Below are 21,694 nucleotides of genomic sequence, written 5' to 3'. Positions count from 1 at the left end.
CAAAAGAACTTAACTTTTCATCTGACAATCTTGGACAAGAATGGGAAACATGGAGAAACCAATTCAAGTTATTTTTACAAGCAACAGTCAGATAAAAAGCCGAAGAAGGTTAAAACGTTGATACTATTGACCTGTATAATATGGAGAGTAGATAATACAGTGGATGTGTTATCGACAGCTCCAGTAACTCTCACTTCTCCTTTTTTGTCCCTCAGTCCTCATTCAATGAGTGATTTTTCTGACAAAGGGTGAAGAAAAAGCTGCTTAAAGGTCGGTAGTACTTGGTGAACAGTAGTCTGAGATGTCGGAAATTTTTCTGTCTCTGTCTGTCCTTGTGGCCATGTCACTAGTAAGGGTGCTGGAGGTAAACATTTTGTCTGGTCTGACGTTATCCGCCTGATAGTCAGGGACCCGAACCTTGGATTAACCACTAAGGAGGCTGTCCTATCAGCAGGCGCAAAGTACTGGGACTGCTGTATTGCCATTTGATGAGTGGATCTGGACTATGCAGTAGTCTCTGGTGGGGTCTCTTGATGCCATACTAGTGGGTAATTGTTACGGCTTTACCTTTTCGTGTGCTACAAAAAAAAAAAAAAATTTCCTGTCTTTTTCTCTCTTCCTTTCCCTCTCTGTACTGCTCTAACCAAATATGCCGACTTGTTTCCACAAACCACAAAACCTCAACATGAAATATCTCCAGAAAAAAAACTCGAATAAACCTAGAACCCCATCATCCAACGTAGACCCCTACTACCATGTCTCCTTCTCCAACATCAGGGCTCTACATTCCAACCTTCCAGAGGTTGAAACCCAATTACAGGAGACGAAATCGAACATATTATTTCTAAGCGAAACTGGAATAGGGCCGACCACCTCCCTAGATGAGTTCATAATTAACGGATACTCTAACCTAACATCTAAATCTGACCCCCAAGACCGCCATGGGCATGAAATATATGCTTACATTAAAGATGGCTTCCCGTGTGGCAGGGATATCTCTAGAAAAGATCCTAACTTACTCTATATGTGCTTCCGGGTTGCACTTGCTAACACCACTACATTTGTATTTGCCTTCTATCGGCCCCACAACAGCGGAGTTACTATCTTTAAGAGCATATCTGAGAAAATAGACCACATCCTGTCTGCACATCCCTCGACTAACATCCACATCTGTGGTGACTTCAACGTCCATAACGTGGAATGGCTGACCCATTCAAATAAGACAGATGATGAGGAGAGGTTTTGTCATGATTTTGCCATTGCTTATGACCTCACTCAGATTGTTCGTGAACTCACCCGTGTGCCCGATACACTCGGCCAATATGCAAGCCTCCTAGACCTTTTTCTCTCAACTTCCCCTGAGCTATGTTCATGTTCCGTTCATTCTCTTCTAGGATCCTCCGACCACTCAGTTGTATCAGTTAAGATAAAAACGAAATGTAATAAGTCCCCTGACATACCCCTCCACCGTACTGTATACCGATACTCTATGGCTGACTGGGATAGCTTCCGTACATTCATATCTGATTTACCTCTGCACTCCATGTTTAAAAAGGAAGTGTCCTCTATAGTATCAGATCTGACCGAATGGTTAATTGTAGGCATAGACTAATTCATACCATCTAAAAAATTCCAACAAAAACCTAACAACCAGCCATGGTTCTCCCCAGAATGTGCTGCTGCTATCGCGCACAGAAATTACTTTTTCCATAGCTACCAACGTAATAGATGCACTGAGACTAAAGCTGCTTTCAGGACTGCCAGCAACCACTGTAAAAGAGTAATAAAAAAATGCAAGAGAGCTATATGCCCAGTCTGTTAAATCCAAGGTAGCTGATCAGCAGCTTGGTTCCCACCAATTTTGGCAAATAACAAATAGAATTCTGAACAGAAGTGTACGTTCTATCCCAACCATTATCAATGGACCAGAGGTCATCTCGTCAGCATCAGACAAGGCCAAACTATTTGCAAAGAATTTTGCAGCTAATTCTACCCTATGCGACAAAGGCCATTAACTCCCCATATTTCCTCCTATAACACAGAACACGCTAGGTAACATACAAATATCCGTGCATGAAGTCGCCAAGCTAATCAAGAACCTTGATTCCAGTAAAGCAACTGGCCCTGACAGCATCCCAATTATAGTGTTAAAATAGCTTCAACCAGAACTTGCTCCCATACTTACGAAACTGTTTAAGCACTGCCTTAAGGAGAAGTGCTTTCCGACTCCCTGGAAGACCTCATCAGTTTGCCCTGTATTTAAGAATTCAGGTGATAAGTCATCTCCCTCTCAGTACAGACCAATAAGTCTCCTGTGTGTTATGAGTAAGTTGCTGGAATCCATATTAAATAGAGAAATAGTCAACCACCTCAGCAGAAACAACCTTCTTAGTGACACACAATATGGTTTCTGCTCTGCAAGATCTACCGCAGATGTGCTGACAGTCATATCTCACAGGATTAGTGAATCTCTTGACAAAGGCTTCCTTTCTAGGGCAATTGCTCTTGACATATCAAAAGCCTTCGACAAGATATGGCATAAGGGTCTACTTCACAAGATTTCCAGCTACGGTATAACTGGAAATGTTTTCTCAATCATTAAGTCATTTCTCTCCGATAGGCTCATAAGAGTAGTGGTCGATGGACAAAAATCAGAGGCCTGCAGTATTAATGCTGGAGTCCCTGAGGGGTCAATCCTGGGCCCAACTCTCTTCCTGATCTACATCAATGACCTCCCTAAACACATACTTAAATCATTCGTTGACATCTATGCTGATGACACAACCATCTACAGCAACACACAAAGGCTGTAAATGACAAAGTTCTCTCTGATTCTCTCTCCTCTGATCTCGAGCACGTGGTTCAGTGGGGGAAGATGTGGCTGGTTAGTTTTAATGCATCCTAAACCAAACTCCTATCCTTACATTATCAACGCTCTGATTCCCATCTGGCATCAATTGGGATGGATGGCTCTCGTCTGGGAGAGGCCCCGTGTTTTGACAAGCTTCTGGGTTTGACCTATACTCCTGATCTGAAATGGAACACGTACATTTGCCAAGGTCGCTGGAAAGATGGTGGGATCCTTCTACCGCTCCAGAAGATATCTCACTACTGATGCAATTCTCTATCTATATAAAAGCCAAGTACGTGCAAGGATGGAATACTTCTGCCGTACCTGGGCAGGAGCTGCTAAAAACAGCCTATCCTGCCTTGACAGAGTACAAAATAGACTTTGTGGCTTGGTGGGGGATGCCCTTTTCTCTACCCTGCAACCTCTCTCCCACAGAAGAGACGTTGCGAGCCTATCCTTGTTTTATCGTTATTTCCATCGCAGGTGCTCGTCTGAACTCCAATCTCTGGTCCCCCCCCTCGCCAATCTTTCACAAAAAACACCCGTCTAGCCGAATCCACTGTGAAAAATTTCCCCCACTCTTTATCTGTGCCTAAATCAAAATGTGGATTCCATGAACAAAGCTTCTTTCTTAGAACTGCACGCCTGTGAAACTCTGTTCCGTCTGCCTGCTTTCCACCTGACTACAACTTGGATGTCTTCAAGTCCAACGTTAACAAATTCCTAATAAACCGCCCCCTTAAGTGAACACGTCATCAAATCTCCACACTAACGTAATGTACTTGCAATAACTCTTATCCCTGAGTGGCTTCCGGGCCTTGATAAGTGGTGACCACTGGGTAAAAAAAAACACAAAAAAAAAAAAAACAGAAGAAAAATTTACTACATCTTCAATTTCGAAAACAAAGAACAAAAATACTACTTGGAAAATGGGATAGAAAAATTCGACTTGCACTGCCAACCAAGAAAAAACCTAACTTTTCTCACATACCAATTCTTGACTTGCAAACAAAGAAACGCAGAGATTTGATGAATATGTCACCAAACTACGACAAAAAGCAAGCAAATGTGAATTTGGAGAACTTACCGACAGACTAATAAAAGGCATTCTTATCTGTGGCATTAACAATAACATGCTTCAAGAAAGAATGCTGAGAGAACTGTCATTGGATTTAGAAAAAGCAATTCAAGCAGGGCTCAGTGACGAAGAAACAAAGAGACACTCTAAAATAATGGCCACGTCAGAAACAGAAAATATATCGCTAATTCGGGACATGAAGAAAAACAGAATAACAAAAAACAAGATGTCTGCCCATGCAACCTTTAAACAAGAAGACAAAAAGCTCGCCAAAACACAGTACTGGATCAAAAAATGTATCTATTGCTCTGGTTTGCACAAGAAAAACAACTACCCCACATACAACAAAACTTGTACAAACTGTGGAAAAAGGGCATTATGCATGAATGTGTCAAACAAAAAAGAAAAAATTATACAATGTCGGAAAGTCATACAACTCAGACCATGAGGAGTCAGACCAGTTTAACTTGGATGCCCTATTGAAAAAAAAAAATATACACGTGCTCCAAACTGACAAGTGGAAAATAAAACTACAAGGTAATGAAACATTTATTCATTTTAAAATTGATACAGGAGCTGAAGTGAATGTAATACCAGTAAAGATTTACAACACAATAAAACCTAAACCTAAATTAACAAGAACAACAATAAAACTAACTGCATATAATAGTACAAAAATCCTATAATAGGAAGCTGCATGATACAGCTTCAAAACAAAGACATAAAAATAAATATCCAGTTTATCGTAGCAAATACTAATGCAAATGCAGTAATTAGTGCAAACACAACGGAAAATCTGGGATTGATAAAAAGAATATATTCGGTAAATAAGACTGATATAGAAGCCTTAATAGGAAGATACAAAAACTACTTTGGTGACATCGGAAAATTACCGGTCACTCACTTCATAACTATAAAACCCGTTATAAATCCCCCAAGAAATATCCCAATTGGCATGAAACCGAAATTAACAAAAGGAAATAGAGAAAATGACAAAAATGGGAATAATAAAACCCACTGAAGAACCAACAGATTGGGTAAACTCTCTAGTAATAGTGGAGAAACAAAATGGAAAAACTGATCTGGACCGCCAGCCTAGCAACATCTATCCTCTTTTGTCTCCTGTCCACCGGACATCTCGCATTGACAGTCTCGATTTAAGACAACTACTATCCAGCCGGGGACGACACAGTACTGATTGACCGACGATGACCTTAAAACTTCCTTTTAAACAATAACAATGAAGAGTATTTTATTTTTAGCAGAAACTGGCAGGTCAGGCTGCTAAAAGAGAAGAATTAAAAGAAAGTTCTTTTAAAGTTGTTGTCCGTCAATCAGTATAGTGTCGTCCCCAGCTGGATAGCAGTTGTCTCAAATCGAGACCGTCAATATTATAGCGAGATGTTCGGTGGACAGGAGATGAAAGAGGATAGATGTTGCTAGGCTGGTGATCCGTATCTGACTGGCTGGCGTTCCCTCCAGACTTTTAGGGAGCAGATGAATCAATGCGCCCTGTTGGCTGATTGGTCAGCCTGTGGCTGGAAAACTCAGAGAGGGGGCATTGATTCACCACAGAAAATAGTTCTGTCACTGCTACACAGGTAACCTAATCTAAAATTTAAAGTATTTAGACCCAAAATTAGCGGAGGAGTTTGGTAGGGTCTGCAAAGATCAACTCTTTCAATTTTGACCTCTTGGCTGCCAAATTTTCGCCCAAAAACTGGTTAAAAAGCTTGCTGCATGTCTGACTACCCTTTATGTAAAATTTCAAATCTTTAGACCTGAAATTGGTTGAATAGTTTGCTAGAGACAGCAAAGATCAAATCTTTTGAACTTTGACCCCTTGGCAGCCAAATTTTGGGCCAAAAACTAATTAAAAAGCTTGCCTTATGTCTGAATACACGTTATGTAAAATTTCAAATGTTTAGACCAAAAATTGGCTGAGTAATTCGGTAGATATCACAGAGGTAAAAATTTTTTAAACTTTGACCCCAATTTTGACCCCTTAACATTTATTGTTTTGGGCTCAAATCAAATTAAAATGTTTGATCCATGCCAAGTAACCACCATTTAAAATTTCAAGTGTTTAGACCCAAAATTGGTGGAGGAGTTTGGTAGAGTTTTGTTGAACTTTGACCCCTCGACAGCCAAGCTTTTGGCCGACAACTGATTGAAAAGATTTTTCCCAATCTCAATACCCCTTATGTCAAATCTCGAGTCTGTAGACTGAAAATGGACAGAATAGTTTGGTAAGGAAATGTACACACATGCATGCACAGACAATTTCACTTTTATAGATATATCATTGAGGCACAGGATAGCTTGTGTGATAACTATAATTAGAATTGAATAGAATAAGTTTATGAAACTTTTGTCATTACTAAACAGCAGAGTGTTACTACTGTTGAGCAAGGGAAGAGTCTATCAGGTATGTGTATGCAGTGTGATGATCTATGGAAATGAAAACTAGCCAGTGCAAGTTGAGGAAATGCGTTGCATGGAGAGAAATTACAAGAATAATACGATGAATATGTAACCCAAGTTTTAAAGACAGGCTCAGATCTGAATTTGGAAGTGGATTAAATCTGAACAGTATAGGAAGATGCACGCAGAGCCTTTGGTGATATAGCTACGTCAAAAGAATGGATGACGGTTTCTGGTAGATTAACAATTGAAGTCACTGGGTTATCCCACGGGGGAAGGCCAAGGAAAACATGAGAAATAACAAGAATGGACTTGAGAGAAAGAGGGATAAATAAAGTCCTGGTCAGCGATAGGTTAGCTTGGTAGTCAATTTCTAAAAGCACATGCCAGCATATAAAATGGATGTTAAACCAAATATGATAATTATGAAGCAAGATTGGTTAAAGTAAAATAAAATATTAAATCACCATTCAGAATTGTAATCAAAGTGTTAACATTTTTTTAAAAATTAATTTTTTAATAGTTCAATAGGATATAAGTAAAATTACATTCAATATATTAGCCCACCCATTTCAAAAATGGTAAAAACTAACAAGACCCATGTCCGAGAGTTACCTAGGGTTTCTTGTACTGGGCCTCTTGCAAATTGCATTTATCCTTGAAGATCACCACCTGTTTTCTAAACTCCATCCCCCGGTTTTTTTTTTCTCCTTCTTAGATATCACTCCTAGTTAAAGATTGATCTGCTTGATTTCGGCTGTGAGTAAACTGGAAAACCGTAGGCGGTTTATTATTTAGATAGTGTTGAAATAGGGAGATAGTCAAGCAGAAAGAGGGGACTGTGATAACCGTTTTAATCGCTGGCAGGCATTTTGTTTATCTTTTTAATATTAATTCTTGAATAAAAAGAATTGTTATACAAACATGGGTGGTTGGGAAAATAAACAAATAAACATAGTTGCTACTTGACATAATTAAATGTTTGAGTTTTAATCGATGATGGGCATTGATTGAGTGTGTGTGTTTGTTTATATATATAATCTTTTAGCAAAAGCATTTGAATGTATTCAAAAACACGGGTTGGGGATTGTTCATTTCACAAAAACACACTTGATAATTACGTGAAAATCAAACTAATGAAGTGTTTTAATCAGTGGCAAACGTGGTGTGTGTATATATATATATATATATATATATATATATATAAGCAAATAGTTAATAAAACATGTTAAAAAAACACTTTGAAAAAGAGTTAAAAACATTTAATTTGAAAAGGAAACACTAAATAAGTGGATAGTCCTTAATCCACAGAGTTTCGAAGAAATACTCCCTTCTCATAAGAGGGTAGAATTTAGCAAAATCCGGGATCGGATTTTGCTTGCAAAAGTATTTAATGAAACTACAAGTAAGTCATAGATCTTACTTGATAACAAAAAGTGAAGCAGAGGGAATAGGGTGAATAAAAAAGTGATTTCACGTGAATGGATAGTCTAGTGAAGGGTAAAGTTTCCAATGACAGTAAAATTAAAAAATGCAGTATCCAAGAAAGTTGGTTAAATTTCCATTCGCACGAGTAATATCCCAGGGAATCGCGTAATTGGAAGATGGTCCAAAGTAATCCAAAAGGCAGAAATCTGATTCACAAATAGGTACAAGGAAAAGGGAATGAATTCCAATAATATTATTAAAAGAAAGATAACATGTGCATAAAAAAAATGGAAGAAATTTAAGATTCTTTTATAATACACACACACTTATATGTATTATAAAAGTATTTTTTTGAATTAACCAATAGAAATTTCAATCCGCTTATAAATCGTTTCCAAAATAGAATAATTCTTAAGATATATGTATTCGTGTTAAGAAATCCTTCATGGTAAAGTCCATATTTAATTCATACTGATCGCAGAATAGCAATGGCCAGTGACTCCCTGTCTGAGAGTACATCTTTCAAACTGCTTGGCCTAACGTTCACAGGAAACATGAGTTTGAACAATTATATTGAAAACATTGCCAGGGCGAAAAAGGTAGGCTCTCTCTACCGTGCTAGAAAACTACTGACACCGTAAAGTATCCTGTACCTCTATAAGGCCATCATTCGCCCATATATGGAGTATTGTTGTCACATTTGGGCTGGTGCATCTGCTGCTAGTCTCTCGCTCCTAGACAAGGTTCAAAAGAGAGTCGCCAATCTGATAGGCCCTGAACTGGGATCTAAGCTTCAGCCTCTATCCCATCGACGAAACGCTGCATCCTTCTGCCTGTTCTACAAGTATTTTAATGGTGAATGCTCTGACGAACTGCAGACACTTGTGCCCCACGACGTATACACTCTCGACAAACCTGACAGGCAGCTAAATCCCACCCCCACACAGTAGAGATCCCTAGATGTAAAAGATCTTTCTACTCCAGTAGTTTCTTCCCCAGAACCGCTAGACTCTGGAATCCATTCCAGGTCCCTGCTTCCCTAACTGTACTGACATGCAGAAGTTCAAGTGTAACGTGAACCGACATCTTGCTGCCCAAATCCCAACATAGTGCCCCAGTAGTTGCTGCCCCTGATAGTAGCCCCCTACACCAAAGTGGCAATGTGCCTTGTTTAGGGTGAATATGTAATAAAAAAATTTTTTTTAAATATTATTCTCTGATAAATAATGCAAACATTTATGTTGTCATAGTAATTAATTTTTTGGGTTAGAATAATAGTTTTGTTTTTAATGATGTAGAATCCAATGCATAATATTTTCAAATAAAATATGTTTATTTGGTCTACAGAGAAATTACACTGTTCATTTTATTGCCAGAACATGAATTTTGAGTTGTTCTTTTTTAATTTTATTTTTTTAAAGAAAATATTTTGGAAATAATTAAAGCAATATAAATGAGAAATGTCAAAAATTTACTTGCCTATGATTCTAAACATGGCAGTATTCATTAAAAATTTGGTCACTCAAAACATGTAATTTTCAAGCTGCTAGAATTACAGAATAGAATTCCTAGAATCATAATATGTGGTAACAGTTATTCGCCCATATAAAATGACTACTACGAGTAATAAATTTGCAGGGAGAAATTAGAGTTGCCACCCTCTATTTCATAGATGTTTTTGTGATCAGCAGAAATCTCTGAATACTGAACAGGTTCGCACTCAGATATATTAAAGTCTGCTGTTGTGTTATCATACGAATCAGAACTGTTTTTCTTTTTCTAAATACAGTCGTTTATTCCTTCTATAAAATCATGTGCCACATCCATGTGTGTTTTCAATCCTCACGTTTTGCTCTTTATTTCTTCTTCCAAGTCTTCTGCCACTTTTTCTTAATGACTAGATCCTCCCATGTGAGTGCTCTGCTTTATTTTTTTTTACATTTTTTTTATTTATTATTTTTTTTTTTTTTTTTTTTTTGCTATAAGAAAAAGCTGATTTCTTCTAAGGTGTTAGAGCCTTATCTCATTTTTTGTCCAATTGAATTTCATTTTTCTTTCTTTCTCTTCCCTGTTTTTTTATTTTTATTTTCTCAATCTTCCTCTATCTTGTCTTGCCTTTTACTTTTTTCCTCCTATTTTGATAGTTCTCTCTGAAAACTGAAATTGTTAGTTCTTCAATGAAGACTTCAATCGATCCATGATGGGAGTAGGGGAGATTTTTTTTTTTTTTTTTTTTGCTTTATCAAAGAATGACTTCCTATCTTCGTCTCCCTCCCTTCCCCCCTTCCCACTAGAGCACTTGGTGCCTTTATCAGTTTTTTACCATTTATGATAAATTAAAGCACAACAAGGCACAACAACTCGTTCCTGCTGATTCTCTATTCATGCGATTTAGGCACGTCATTCAAGCAACCTGTAATGCCGGACAATTGTATTTATAGTAGTTATCTGAGATTTTTATGCCGAACACAACAAGAGGCAACCATCTAAATTGTTTCTTATTCTTGATATATGAATTTCAGAAAACTACTGTAAATACGATTCTATTTTTTTTTTTTCTCCAAAGCGTTAAAAAAATCAAGCTTATTTTTGGCAAATATATTTTGAGGTTTTACCAAAAATAAACTCTCGATTTCATCAACCAGTTGTCTAGCATCACAGGCTGCTTGAATGAGGTATCTAAATCACGCAAATAGAGAATCGGCAAGTGCCAGTTGTCGTGCTTTAATTTGTCCTACATAAGTAGTAAAACTTCTTGTTTATCAAGATTGCTATTCCATTAAACATTTTTCAAATTAGTTTGTTTTTACTACTTATCAGTAACGCACCATCGTGGTTATTTTTATTTATTTATGGGGGAGGGGGTATTCTTTCTACACGTGAGATGAAGTGGCATGTACCCCGGGTTGGGAAAGTTATGTCAATTTCAGCTTCTTGCGATTAGTTAATCACACCTCTGAGTTATAACAAGAAAAAAAAAAAATTCAAATATTAATTTGTCACATGCAATGCTTTCACTGTCTAAATAGACCAACTTAATTTTATATATTAGATATATATTTATACACAGCTTCTTTGCCATATCACAGTTCTTCAGTATGGTTAGATATGGTGATTATTTTTCACGCTAAGAATCAAATCCCAATCATGATTGGCAGTCTAGCATTTTAGCACTCAACCTAACATCAAGGGAAACTATTACTTTTTTTCATTATTATTTGTTTGCATTCGCATGACTGGTTAGGCAGAATTCTATTCTAATTACAATAATCAATGCTTTGCACTAAGTCGAAAGCATTACGTTTAATGCATCTAAAACCAAACTCCTATCCTTACATCATCAACACTCTGATCCCCATCTGGCATCAATTGGGATGGATAGCTCTTGTCTGGGAGAGGCCCCGTGTTTTGACAAGCTTCTGGGTTTGACCTTCACTCCTGATTTGAAATGGAACACGTACATCAAGTCTGTTGCCAAGGTCGCTGGAAAGATGGTGGGATCCTTCTACCGCTCCAGAAGATATCTCACCACTGATGCAATTCTCTATCTATATAAAAGCCAAGTACGTCCAAGGATGGAATACTGCTGCCATATCTGGGCAGGAGCTGCTAAAAACAGCCTATCCTGCCTTGACAGAGTACAAAATAGACTTTGTGGCTTAGTGGGGGATGCCCTTTTCTCTACCCTGCAACCTCTCTCCCACAGAAGAGACATTGCGAGCCTATCCTTGTTTTATCATTATTTCCATGGCAGGTGCTCGTCTGAACTCCAATCTCTGGTCCCCCCTCGCCAATCTTTAACGAAAAACACCCGTCTAGCTGAATCCACTGTGAAAAATTTCCTCCACTCTTTACCTGTGCCTAAATCAAAACGTGGATTCCATGAACAAAGCTTCTTTCTTATAACTGCACGCCTGTGGAACTCTGTGCCGTCTGCCTGCTTCCCACCTGACTACAACTTGGATGTCTTCAAGTCCAACGTTAACAAATTCCTAATAAACCGCCCCCTTAAGTAAACAGTTCATCAAATCTCCACACTAACGTAATGTACTTGCAATAACCCTTATCCCTGAGTGGCTTCCGGGCCTTGATAAGTGGTGACCACTGTGTAAAAAAAAAAAAAAAAAAAAAAAATCATTCCTCCTACTAGAGAGGTCAACTCCTCTCTCTCTCTCTTATATATATATGTATATATATATATATAATGTGCTAATGCACATACTGATTCACGCAATTTTTTAAAATCATATTTCCAAGTTTAAAGTTTTGTTTTTTATTCAATTGTAAGGTTAAAGTACAGAATAGGTACAAAACACCCTCTCCTCCCCATGTTAAGAATGGCTTTTTAAATAATAATGTTATTTCAGCACGGATCAATAAGTGCATGAGTACCTATATATATATATATATATATATATATATATTATGCATCCACACACATGTAATCTTTGTTAGATTATTTTAAATAAGGATTTGCAATTCACATTATTTTTTGAGAAGCATTCTCATTTTTCTTAAGCCATGATTGAACTATGGACAACTTTTCATTGAGTTTGTAAACCTTGTTGAAACATTAAGCTCATTTTCATTTCTCCAGAAACTTTGGCAAGATGATGATTAATAATACTTTTTTTCTTCCTTTTTATAAACTTGTATGTGTAGATTTGTGCTCAGAACTATGCTTGTATTTGTCTTTAGTTTCTCATAAATGTACATGTATGTGTATGCTTAACCAGTTTATACTAACATTTATTTTTCAGATCAAACATAAATATAAACGATGTCTTGGGAGATTATGCCCTCACTCTTGTCGATTCTTTAGACACACTTGCTGTAAGTATTCAGTTACCTTTTTTTTTTGTTTTTTCTTTGTCTTTTTTTCTATTTTCAAGCAATTAAGGTTTATACATTTTAAATCATTATTGTAAACGCATTAGCAGTTTATCAGGGAAACCTAATGTTGCCCAAGATTGAATGAGGATCAACAAATGTTCCACACTTCCAATACTTTTATTGTCATAAAAATTGGTGAAATCAACTATTTTTTTTAATCAAATCTATTGATTGCTTGCTCTAATCAGAGACACACAGTGGTGCACCAGAAGGAAGCGTCACATGCCTTCCTGCAGTGACTTGGTCTACAATATATTATAATCTGCATTACACTATAAAGAACCTACTATTGATTTTATAACATTTTTTTTTTTTTTTATAGTAGCTTGAATTAAAGTTTAAAATAAAAGTCAAGTATCATGGTTCAGTTGTGCTCTAAGTAGAAACATTCATTTCAAACATGCCCTTGTCTTATCAAAGAACCCACTGTTTTATACATTGGACCCTTCTGCTTGTGTAGGGAAAAACTTTTCAAATACACTTGTGGTGTTAGGCTGTATAAGGATGTTTTGATCAAAATCGGACTGTTCTTTCTTTAATCAGATTTTTTTTATTATCTATTTTCGATACTTATCAGACTCATTCTGATACAAAACTGATCTAAAAACACTGGCCGACATATGAAGTACATTTGTTTGAAATTTTTAAAAAATCTGCCAACTGTTTCAGAGTCCATAGTGAATGAACTAGCACACACAAAGTACTTTTTGGTTCCCCAATTTATCGGAGAGAGACCTATGTTTTCAGTGGTGTCTGTGTGTCCATTATTTCGGACGATTTCCAGATAGGCGTCCATTAGTTATTCCTGAAATTTTGCCACAAATTGTATTTCATTAAATACATGTGCACAGTAAAAACAAATTTTTTGTGAAAAATTCCCGTTGCATCCCCAGGTGCTCAAAAAAGGTCAAAAATGCCCCAAAATGACACGTTTTACCCCATAACTTTTGATCCAGCCATTAAATTTTTCTGAAACTTGGCCAAAATGTGGAAGCTATTGTTCTTAATATAAATCTAGTATGGGTGACCTTGGCAAAATTCTGATTCGCGTCCCCGGGGACTTTAAGTGCTAAAAACGCCTCTTTTTGTGGCTCTTTTTTTATGTTTCTCAACAACAATTTGATATGCCTGACTATATAGTGGTTTTTCACAGTGGTCAACTCAAATATACATGTGTTAAGGCCTGAAACTGCACCATTATCCATTTACACTGGGATTCGGTGTCCCCAGGGGCTCAAAAGAGATCAAAAATGCTTAAAAATGGCCAAATATGACAATTTTTGCCCCATAGCGTTTGATCCATTCATTAGATTCTCCTGAAATGGCCAAAATGTGGAAGCCATAGTTCTTAATATAAATTCAGTATGGGTAACTCTGGCAAAATTCTTGTTTAACAAACAAAGCATGTGATAATGGTTTATGATCAGTAAAAATAGTGAAATCTAAGCCTATCAGCATAAATTGAAACTCTTTTATAGCAGAGTAAGCAGTGCTGTATTTGATTTTAGCATTTTGAAATCTTCTAGAAAAGAAGATTAATAGTTGCCATATGTTATTAGCAAATTGTTGCAAAAAACCTTTGATACTATCGTCTGATGCATCTACTAATAACGATAGGGGTGCATCTAAGGGAAAACCAACATTGTAACTTTCACTAGAGTATCCTTTAATTTAGTGATCCTGGATATGACCTTAAACTGTATTCGATGGTGAGACCCCAGCTTGCGGGCTTTGGGGAGTGTGGAGCCCCCCCCCCTCCTTAATTGCCATTGCCTTCAAGTCCACTCTGACCCGGAGTGGTATTACCTTTTAAGGTCCCAACTATGGTTTAAATAGAAACTGACTTGAAAAAAAAGAAAACAAATATATTCTATTAAAAACTTTTTTTTCAAAATCACTGGATTCGGCATTAAATAACCTGAAAAGGGTTGATATGCCATAAAACAACCAACCAACCAACCTTTAATTTAGAAAGGAGCACAATTCCTGTTAATTTAATATAATTTTTTCATTTTTATTCATTCTTTTTCAAAGAATATCAGTTAGAGCTTGTGCAATTTCAGCGCAGTGGGGTAGAAATCATCTGTAGAAATTATCCAAGCCAAAGAATTCCTGGAGTTTGCGAAGAGAAGTTGGAGCTGGACAATCAATAATAGTTTACCTTTTCCAGCAAGGGGCAAATGCCGTCCTTATCAATAACATAACCAAGAAAAGATAATAAAGAAACCCCAAACTCACATTTGCTGGAATTGATGAGAACACCATATTCCGATAGTCTGTGAAATAATTGAAGATATTGGAAGAACTAACCACTAATAAATCGCCAATGTAAGAATATACAAATGGTAATCCACATATAACTGCATCTATGAACCTTTGAAAAGATTGACCAACATTCCTTAACCTAAATAGCATCCTGCGTAACTCAAAAAGTCCAACTGCGGAGGTAATAACAATTTTAGGAATATCTCCAGGATCAACAGGAATATGGTTATATGCACAAACAAGATCAATTTCAGAAAAAATAGATTTCCCATGGTGTGAATTCAAAAGATCATGCAGATGAAGAACTAGATTATTATCCAGAATAATGCAGCTGTTCAATGCCTAATAATCTCCGCATAGGTGCTAGTCACTGGTTGTCTTTTTGGGAACCATGTGGAGTGGTGATGACTGACTGCTATTAGAAGGGCAAATTATTCTGAGGTCTAGCATATGTTGACATTCCTGCTTAGCAGTTCTAAAACTATCAGGACTGAATCAGCATGGACGAACATTTACAGGAGACCCTTACGTCCGAATATGATGGTTGAGATTGTGCTTGACTTTATTATTACAAAAAATGGGTTGAGTTATGTTTGGAAGCTTTTTAAGGATGTTTGGTATATACATTGGCTTACTTTTTTTTTAAATAATAGGACTTATCTTTGTTGAATTATTAATTTTGCCATGAATTATAAATCCTGTATTATTGTTGATTAATCTTCCTCGTTTAACGTTGACAAATGTTCCAAAGTGATGTAAAAAAAATTTGCTCCCAAAATCAAAATTAAGTTTAGCAATGGTGAATAGCCATTGAAGAGTGCATCGGAATTCTAAATTAAGAATTATAGACTTTTCTCCAAAAGTTGTGATAAGAGAATGGTTGACAGCTTGTAAATGAAATGAAGTTGGTTTTCATTTTTCTTTAATCGATTTATAAGGAATAATGCTCACTTCAGTACTAGTATCAACAAGAAAACGTATGTCCGTGTTATTATCTTTAACATAAAAAGTGCAACACCTATGGGTTGTGCCAGAAGTATTGGTCACTCTTACTGTCTGGCTGCACCATTTCTCAATGCATTCATAGGATTAGTGAACCATTGGGGGTTTTGTCATTTAGAGGCCTTTTCTCTGAAACAAGAATGAAAACGGCAAAGGCGAATATTATGATGATTTTAACAAAAAGATATGTTCTTACTGCAAGGTTGATGAAAATTATTGTGTCGTGATTGTTGTTGTCGTTTCTGCCTTATATCCAATTTCTGCAATCAATTGCTCAGGTCCTGAATCTGTTTTGATTGCTTTTTTATTACATTATATAAGTCCATGATATCGTTATCCTCTGCAAATGGACAACAAGTGGTTGAGGATTGAGCCTGACTCAACAGGAGCTATTGTGACTTTGAGGACTTTTTCAGCCAAGTCAGCCAACTCTTCGACCGAAGTAATTTCTTTAGCGGACGATATCATTTGAGCATTCAACGGTATTTAAAAATTTTAAAAGGTGTTTTAAAATATCAGGTTGGAGTGGGTTCTCTCCCATCAACTGCTTCATCCTTCTTAGGAGTTTAGAAGGTTTTTGGTCACTTAATTCTTCCCCTGATAAGTAGTTGATGAAGATGTTTCTGTTGAGAGTCTGATGTTCCTTTTATTAATACAGCTCTAAAAGTATCATATGAAATTGATCCAAGAGGAACCATTAAATCTCGGACTTCAGCCATTGTTAGGAGATTAAGAATGTTTCAATATGTTTCCTGTGTTGCATTGATTTTACATTGTCTGACCTCTGTTCTCTCAGGTTTTCATAACTTTAATTATCCTTTGAACTGTCGCAACAATTCTGGACCATACTGTAGCTTCTGGTGAGGCCTCTCGATACCATACTAGTGGGTAATTATCACCTTATCATGCACTACAAAAAATTTATTTAAAAAAAAATTTTTTTTTTAATTCTTCCTTTCTTTTTCTTTTACTTTCCATCTCTGCCCTGTTCTAAGCAAGTCTACTGACCTATTCCACAAATCCCAAATATTAATCATGAAAAGTTTCCAAAAAAAATACTCTGTTAAACCCAGATCTCCAACTTCCAACATAGATCTGCACTATAATCTTTTCTTCCCTAACATCAGGGGTCTACGTTCCAACCTTCCAGAGGTTCAAACTCTGTTATAGGAGACAAAACCAGACCTATTATTCCTAAGCGAAACTGGCATTAGACCGACTACTTCCCTCAATGAGTTCGTAATGTAACGTGCATCCAGGAGATAAGCGCCCGCGTGTTTGCGTGTTGTGTGGGTACGTGGGAGAGACGGATGAGGGGAAAAAGACTTACCTCGAGACCAGCTCAGCGTTACCGACCAAAAATAGAAAAGAAGGACCAAGATGGCGACCGCCGTCTTTTGTAAAGTATGATGTCTCGCAAAGTATGATGTCTCGCAAAGTCACACGAATTCTCGGAATATGCAAATTTAGCCGGCCTAGAACGACGATAAAAGCGGGTGAGGGGAAAGACGTGGGAGAGTGACGATTGAGTTGGCTGGGGAATCTGTTGCTTCTTGTGCCGTGTTGAGGATATCTTACCGTGTTAAAGAGAGAGTCGGGCGCCATCTTGAATTTTTCCTTACACTTTTTCCTTACAAGCTATTCCGGCCATTTGGCCTCTAGGACTATGACCGAGTCGAAATTTGACTTAAAGCTCATACCCGAGTTTGATGGGTCCACGTCCATCGTCGACTGGGTTGAAAGGGTCGAGCTGACGTGCGACCTTTGTGAGGGGAAAAGGGTACACACTGTAATTCCCCTGAGATTGGCTGGGGGTGCCTTGAGTGTATATCAGCAACTCAGTGCTGCCGAAAAGGGAGATGTCACCGCAATTAAAGCTGCGCTGTACAAGGCATTTGCCATGGATCCTTGTACGGCCTATGAAAAATTTGCTTCCCGAAAACTTCTACCGGAGGAAAGCGTGGACGTTTTCTTCGCTGAGTTAAAGAAACTCGCAGTTCTGTTCGGTGGAGGGGTGTCGGAGCGGATGCTCGCGTACGCGTTTGTGGCGGGCCTTCCCACTCGGGTGAAGCAGCTACTGAGAGCCTCAACCAGCGTTTCAACAACGACCATGGAACACTTGATGGAACGTGCTCGAGCCATCATCAAAGATGAGGAGGACCTGGGGGAACCAGTTGTGATGGCGACACAGACAGGCCAGATTGGCGCTCGGGAGATTCCGAATCAGAACCCTGCAAGCAATGGGAAATGTTTTCGCTGCGGCCGACGCGGACATTTTGCAAGGAATTGCACCAACAGGGGGCGTGTGCGCTGTTTTAAGTGTGGCGGTTTGGGGCATCTAGCCCAAAACTGTGCGGGAAACGTATCAGGGGAGAGGACGTCAGCGCCGCCCTGCTCCCCGAGCAAAATTTGAACAAGGCGCAACCAGTAATGACCGTCTACGTAAACAGGATACCCTGCTCAGCACTTCTCGACTCAGGCTGTTCGCATACTATAGTGAGCACCAGGCTGTGTCCAAGTTGGACTAAGAGGAAGATCAAAGTTACCACGATAGGAGGCGAGACCCAGACATGCTGTGGAGCTGGAACTGTCAAGATCTACACGGACACCGGTGCAGCCACTAAGATCAATGTGCTCGTGACCCAAGGAAATCTCCTGGGGTTTGACCTGTTGCTCGGATACGATGCCATCAAGGCGCTGGGGGGAGTCGCAATTCATCGGGATGGAAAGGTGCGATTCTTAGAGGCCCCAGTGTGTGCAGCGCTCCATATCGATCGGCCGGATTTTACAGTGGACTACGACTCGCGCAAGAGGGCCTGGATTGCATCTTGGAAGTGGACCGAGGGAATGGCACCGACTAAACTCAAGAATGGGGTTGCAGAGTACCCTATACCCAGTGAGGCCCGAGCAGAATACGAAAGGGAACTAAAGGCGTGGATCCAAGATGGCTGGTTAATCCCCTACCCTGAGGACAAGCTTGGGCCTCCGAAGGGTCTAATACCCTTGATGGCAGTAGTCCAGCATAACAAGTCGAAAGTACGGCCCGTGCTGGACTATAGGGAGCTTAACAAGCATATTGAAGCCTACACTGCCGATGCTGATGTATGCGCCAGTAAGTTGAGGGAATGGCGTCAGAAAGGCACTAATGTCTCGATATTGGATTTGCGAAAAGCCTATTTACAGGTGCGAGTTGATGAGACGTTGTGGCCATTCCAGACAGTTTGGTTCCAGGGGCAGAGGTACTGCCTTACACGCCTTGGCTTTGGCCTAAATGTGGCACCACAGATCATGAAGACTATTGTCAACACAGTATTGTCCCAAGAAAAGCCCATGAGGGACTCAACGTCAGCTTACATTGATGATGTATACGTCAATGAAGATGTACAGTCTGCGTCGTGTGTCAAAGAAAAGTTGGCTCAGTTTGGTCTGGAATGCAAGAATCCCGAACGTTTAAGGGAAGGAGCACGTGTATTGGGATTGGATGTTTACGAAGAAGATGGCACCCTACAATGGAGGCGTGGCAGTGAAATTCCAAGCATCCCCAACCTCGTTACAAGGCGGACCGTTTTTTCTTGGTGTTGAAAACTTGTTGGTCACTTACCGGTCTGTGGCTGGCTCCGCGCAGCTGTTGGTGTGATTAAACGCAGAGCAAATTTAACAACCACGGGTTGGGATGACATATCCGATGATGTCCTACTAACTCTGACGATTAAAGAGACACTGGAGAGAGTGAACAAGAAGGACCCTGCCTGTGGGCGGTGGTGTGTTAACGGAGACAACGTAGGTGTGTGGGTTGATGCCAGTTCTTTGGCGTTGGGAGTATCGTTGGAGCAAGGAGGAAACGTGTTCGAGGATGCGTGTTGGCTGCGGCCCGTAACAGATTCTCAGCATATCAACCTAGCAGAGCTGGACGCTGTTGTAAAGGGGGTAAATCTGGCCCTGCAGTGGCAGTCTAAGAAGTTGACCTTGTACACAGATTCTCTCTGTGTCTACCACTGGGTGTCTGACACACTTTCAGGACGGACACGAATCCGTACCAAGGCAGCAAGCGAAATGTTAATACGGAGAAGGCTAGACACGCAAAAAAACCTGGTATCTGAGTATGGGCTATCACTGAGCGTCACTCTGGTGCCATCACATTGTAATCGTGCTGACCAACTGACCCGTGTACCTCACAAATGGTATGAAGCCGCGAAGATGGGAATGGAGATTACTGCTCGATCTTGTGCAGTTGCAATCGACCCATGTCAAATACAAAAAATTCATGCACAGAGCGGACATCCGGGTATCAAGAGGACCCTTTATTTTGTGAGGCGTGCATACCCAGCAGTGACCAAGATGGATGTCAGACAGATCGTCAGAAATTGTGAGGCTTGCCAGTCTATTGATCCTGCACCAGAGCGATGGCAGAAGGGTCGCTTGGAAATTGAGTGTGTGGCTGCGGCTGGCCATGGATATTACCCATTAGAGTGGCAAGCCCTTTCTAACTCTCATTGATTGCGGGCCTACGAGATTTGCGGTGTGGCGGCAGATGACCAGACAGGATTCAGCAAATGTTGTTCGCCACCTATCATCCATTTTTTTTGAGCGAGGTGCGCCGGAAGAGCTCCTGACTGACAATGATGCAGCGTTTTGTAGCCAGCAAGTCCGGCAGTTGTTAGATGAGTGGGGCGTCCGACTACGGTTGCGATGTGCGCATGTGCCGTCAGGAAATGGCATTGCTGAAAGAAGCCATCGCAGCATCAAGAGAATTGCTGCCAGGAAGCGATGTACTATTGCGGAAGCAACATATTGGTACAACATTACGCCAAAGGACGGGACGTCCCCTTCAACCGCACCTGCGAATGCTATTTACACGTACCGAGTCGGAGTTAAGGGAATCAACACTACGCAGCCAACCGACAAGGGAACATATAACAGATATGAAGTGGGAGATCCAGTGTGGGTGCGGCCTCCAGGAAATCGGTGCACCGACAAGTTTAAGTGAGGACACATATCTGGAGTGATTAGCCAGCAGTCTGTTTTGGTCGATGGAACCCCACGACATGTGCGAGATCTTCGCCCAGCTACCGACGTGCGTCATACAACTACAGAAGAAAGCAGTGAAGCGTCTAGCGATGAGCTGCCGATGCACGGATTCAGTGAGCCCCTTCCAGAGACTGATAGCGATACTTCATCTGATGAGGCGGAACCAGATCCAGAGCCCGAATCTGAAACAGTGAATGTACCTCTTCGCAGAAGCACACGCACTAAAAAGCCACCCCCCCCAGTGCTCTCTATGTGATCATCAGATCAGGGGGGAGTGTAACGTGCATCCAGGAGATAAGCGCCCGTGTGTTTGCGTGTTGTGTGGGTACGTGGGAGAGACGGATGAGGGGAAAAAGACTTACCTCGAGACCAGCTCAGCGTTACCGACCAAAAATAGAAAAGAAGGACCAAGATGGCGACCGCCGTCTTTTGTAAAGTATGATGTCTCGCAAAGTCACACGAATTCTTGGAATATGCAAATTTAGCCGGCCTAGAACGACGATAAAAGCGGGTGAGGGGAAAGACGTGGGAGAGTGACGATTGAGTTGGCTGGGGAATCGTGTGGCTGTTGCTTCTTGTGCCGTGTTGAGGATATCTTACCATGTTAGAGAGTCGGACGCCATCTTGAATTTTTCCTTACACTTTTTCCTTACACGTAATTAAAAGATACTCTAACTTAACCTCTAAATCCGACCCCCAAGATCACCATGGGCACGGAGTATGTG

The 21,694-nt window shown here is 39.7% G+C and overlaps 1 protein-coding gene across 1 annotated transcript in view; it reads left to right on the top strand.

Annotated features, from left to right (window-relative positions):
• The window catches only part of LOC145303640 (ER degradation-enhancing alpha-mannosidase-like protein 1), a 125,821-nt gene that overhangs the window by 42,506 nt on the left and 61,621 nt on the right, over window positions 1–21,694 (top strand). The window contains exon 2 of the mRNA XM_080145200.1: window positions 12,542–12,614. Coding sequence (XP_080001326.1) covers window positions 12,542–12,614 — 73 coding nt within the window. The remainder of the gene's footprint in view (window positions 1–12,541; window positions 12,615–21,694) is intronic.

Source organism: Euprymna scolopes, chromosome 19 (genome assembly GCF_053919585.1).
Source record: "Euprymna scolopes isolate OS-2025 chromosome 19, ASM5391958v1, whole genome shotgun sequence".
Classification (NCBI taxonomy): Eukaryota; Metazoa; Mollusca; class Cephalopoda; order Sepiida; family Sepiolidae; genus Euprymna; species Euprymna scolopes.
Note: the sequence above shows the minus strand (reverse complement) of the source record. Positions and strands in the feature narration are given on the sequence as shown.